Source organism: Nannospalax galili, unplaced genomic scaffold (genome assembly GCF_000622305.1).
Source record: "Nannospalax galili isolate Female #2095 unplaced genomic scaffold, S.galili_v1.0 scaffold1460, whole genome shotgun sequence".
NCBI classification, from domain to species: Eukaryota; Metazoa; Chordata; class Mammalia; order Rodentia; family Spalacidae; genus Nannospalax; species Nannospalax galili.
In genome coordinates, this window is record NW_008345971.1 from 55,419 (window position 1) to 56,951 (window position 1,533).

Consider the following 1,533-nt stretch of genomic DNA (forward strand, 5'->3'; position numbering starts at 1 on the left):
TAGTCATATATAGAGAGATTAGAAATGCATGTGAAAACGTCTCAATGTCAATTGCCTTAAAATGAATTTTTCTGTATGAAACTGTGTATTTTAACAACGAAGTGGAGATCTTTTTTAAACGTTAAAACCTCATTTAATTTTATGTCTTATGGAGTTTATAATGAGTAAAAGATTGTACAAGCATAATAATTCATCTGTAAACCTAAAAATGTACAGCCAATTTTGAAAGAGGTGTACCCTAGCTCAGAAAAATGTTATTGAAAAGGTTAATGCTGTTGTAATGAAATGCTTCTTCTAATAAACAAAAAAAATCTATTTGCTCAGCTAATCTTTCTTTGCATAAAGCATGCAAAATTAAATTGACAAATATAAAGAAACTTCTAAATTGAGTCTGAGTAAATCTAAAATTCATAGCCTTAAGAATTTTGCTTGATATAATAAATACACAAAATGTAATCTGAGTCAATTATCCTGGCATTTGACAGTATACTCCAATACTTCAAAATTAGTTTAAAAATACACAAATGCACTATTTAGAACAAGTTTATAATGAGGACCTCAAGGAATTAATTCCCAGGTTTTAATTGATATTAGTAATATTATAACTAGTTTTGTTTTAAAGACATGGTGTCACGCAGCCCAGATTGGTCTCAAACTCATTATATAGTTGAGGCTGACCAAACTCCTGATCCTTCACATCCCTAGTGCTCGGACTACTGCCATGTGCCACTATGCCTGCTTTAGATTCTTATATATTTGAGAAGCTTTAAAAGATATACCTGAACAGTTCATTTGACTTCATTATTAAATACATTTTAACATATGAAAAAAACAGATTTTTTTCAATGTCACACACACACACACACACACACACACACACACACAGTACAACGGAGACTACCTTGATAGCTTGTTCAAAATTGAGAACTTTTCGATTAACTTGTTTTCAAATCATACCAGCATCCATCCTGGGATCCATCATTTCAATAGCAGCCATGGCTTCAAAAAGACCAAATCTGCAAATAAATGAACCCCACAGCTGTTTTTGAACCTAGATTCCCACAACAGTAGAGAAATCATTACAGTGCTTTAACAACTACAGTATTCTATATACTTAGTCTAATGTGCTAACTCTTTCATTTCAGCTAATCATCATTTAGCAGACAGAAATGCTTTCATGTACTCACTATTCACATAATTTTATATCCATGGGGAGAGGAGTAGACATACATTAAAAAGGACGTATGTTAAAAGCTTTTGGAAAAAAAAGATCAACTTACATAAAATGGATTTCGCTTTTAGATCTTAATTTTCTTTAACCTTTAGAATAATCATTCTCACATTAATTTTTTTCATTTTCTACATATCTTTTTTACATGTGTATGTAAATGTGTATATAAGTGCAGATGTGTGCGTGTATGCAAGGAAAGGGACAGTCTCAGTTCATACTCAGGAATGCTACTCACTTCCTTTGAAACAGGGTCTCTCATTGACCTGAAGTTCACCAATTAGGCTAGGGTGGCTGGCCAGAGA

General features: G+C 32.4%; 1 protein-coding gene across 1 annotated transcript in view; it reads right to left on the reverse strand.

The window, feature by feature from the left end:
- LOC103741408 (N-alpha-acetyltransferase 35, NatC auxiliary subunit-like) overlaps positions 1 to 997 on the reverse strand; it is a gene marked incomplete at its 3' end in the record, with an annotated part of 6,210 nt that extends 5,213 nt beyond the window's left edge. The window contains 1 exon segment of the mRNA XM_029567854.1: positions 902 to 997. Within this exon segment, the coding sequence (XP_029423714.1) occupies positions 902 to 997 (96 nt within the window).
- Between the last annotated feature and the right edge of the window lie 536 nt (positions 998 to 1,533).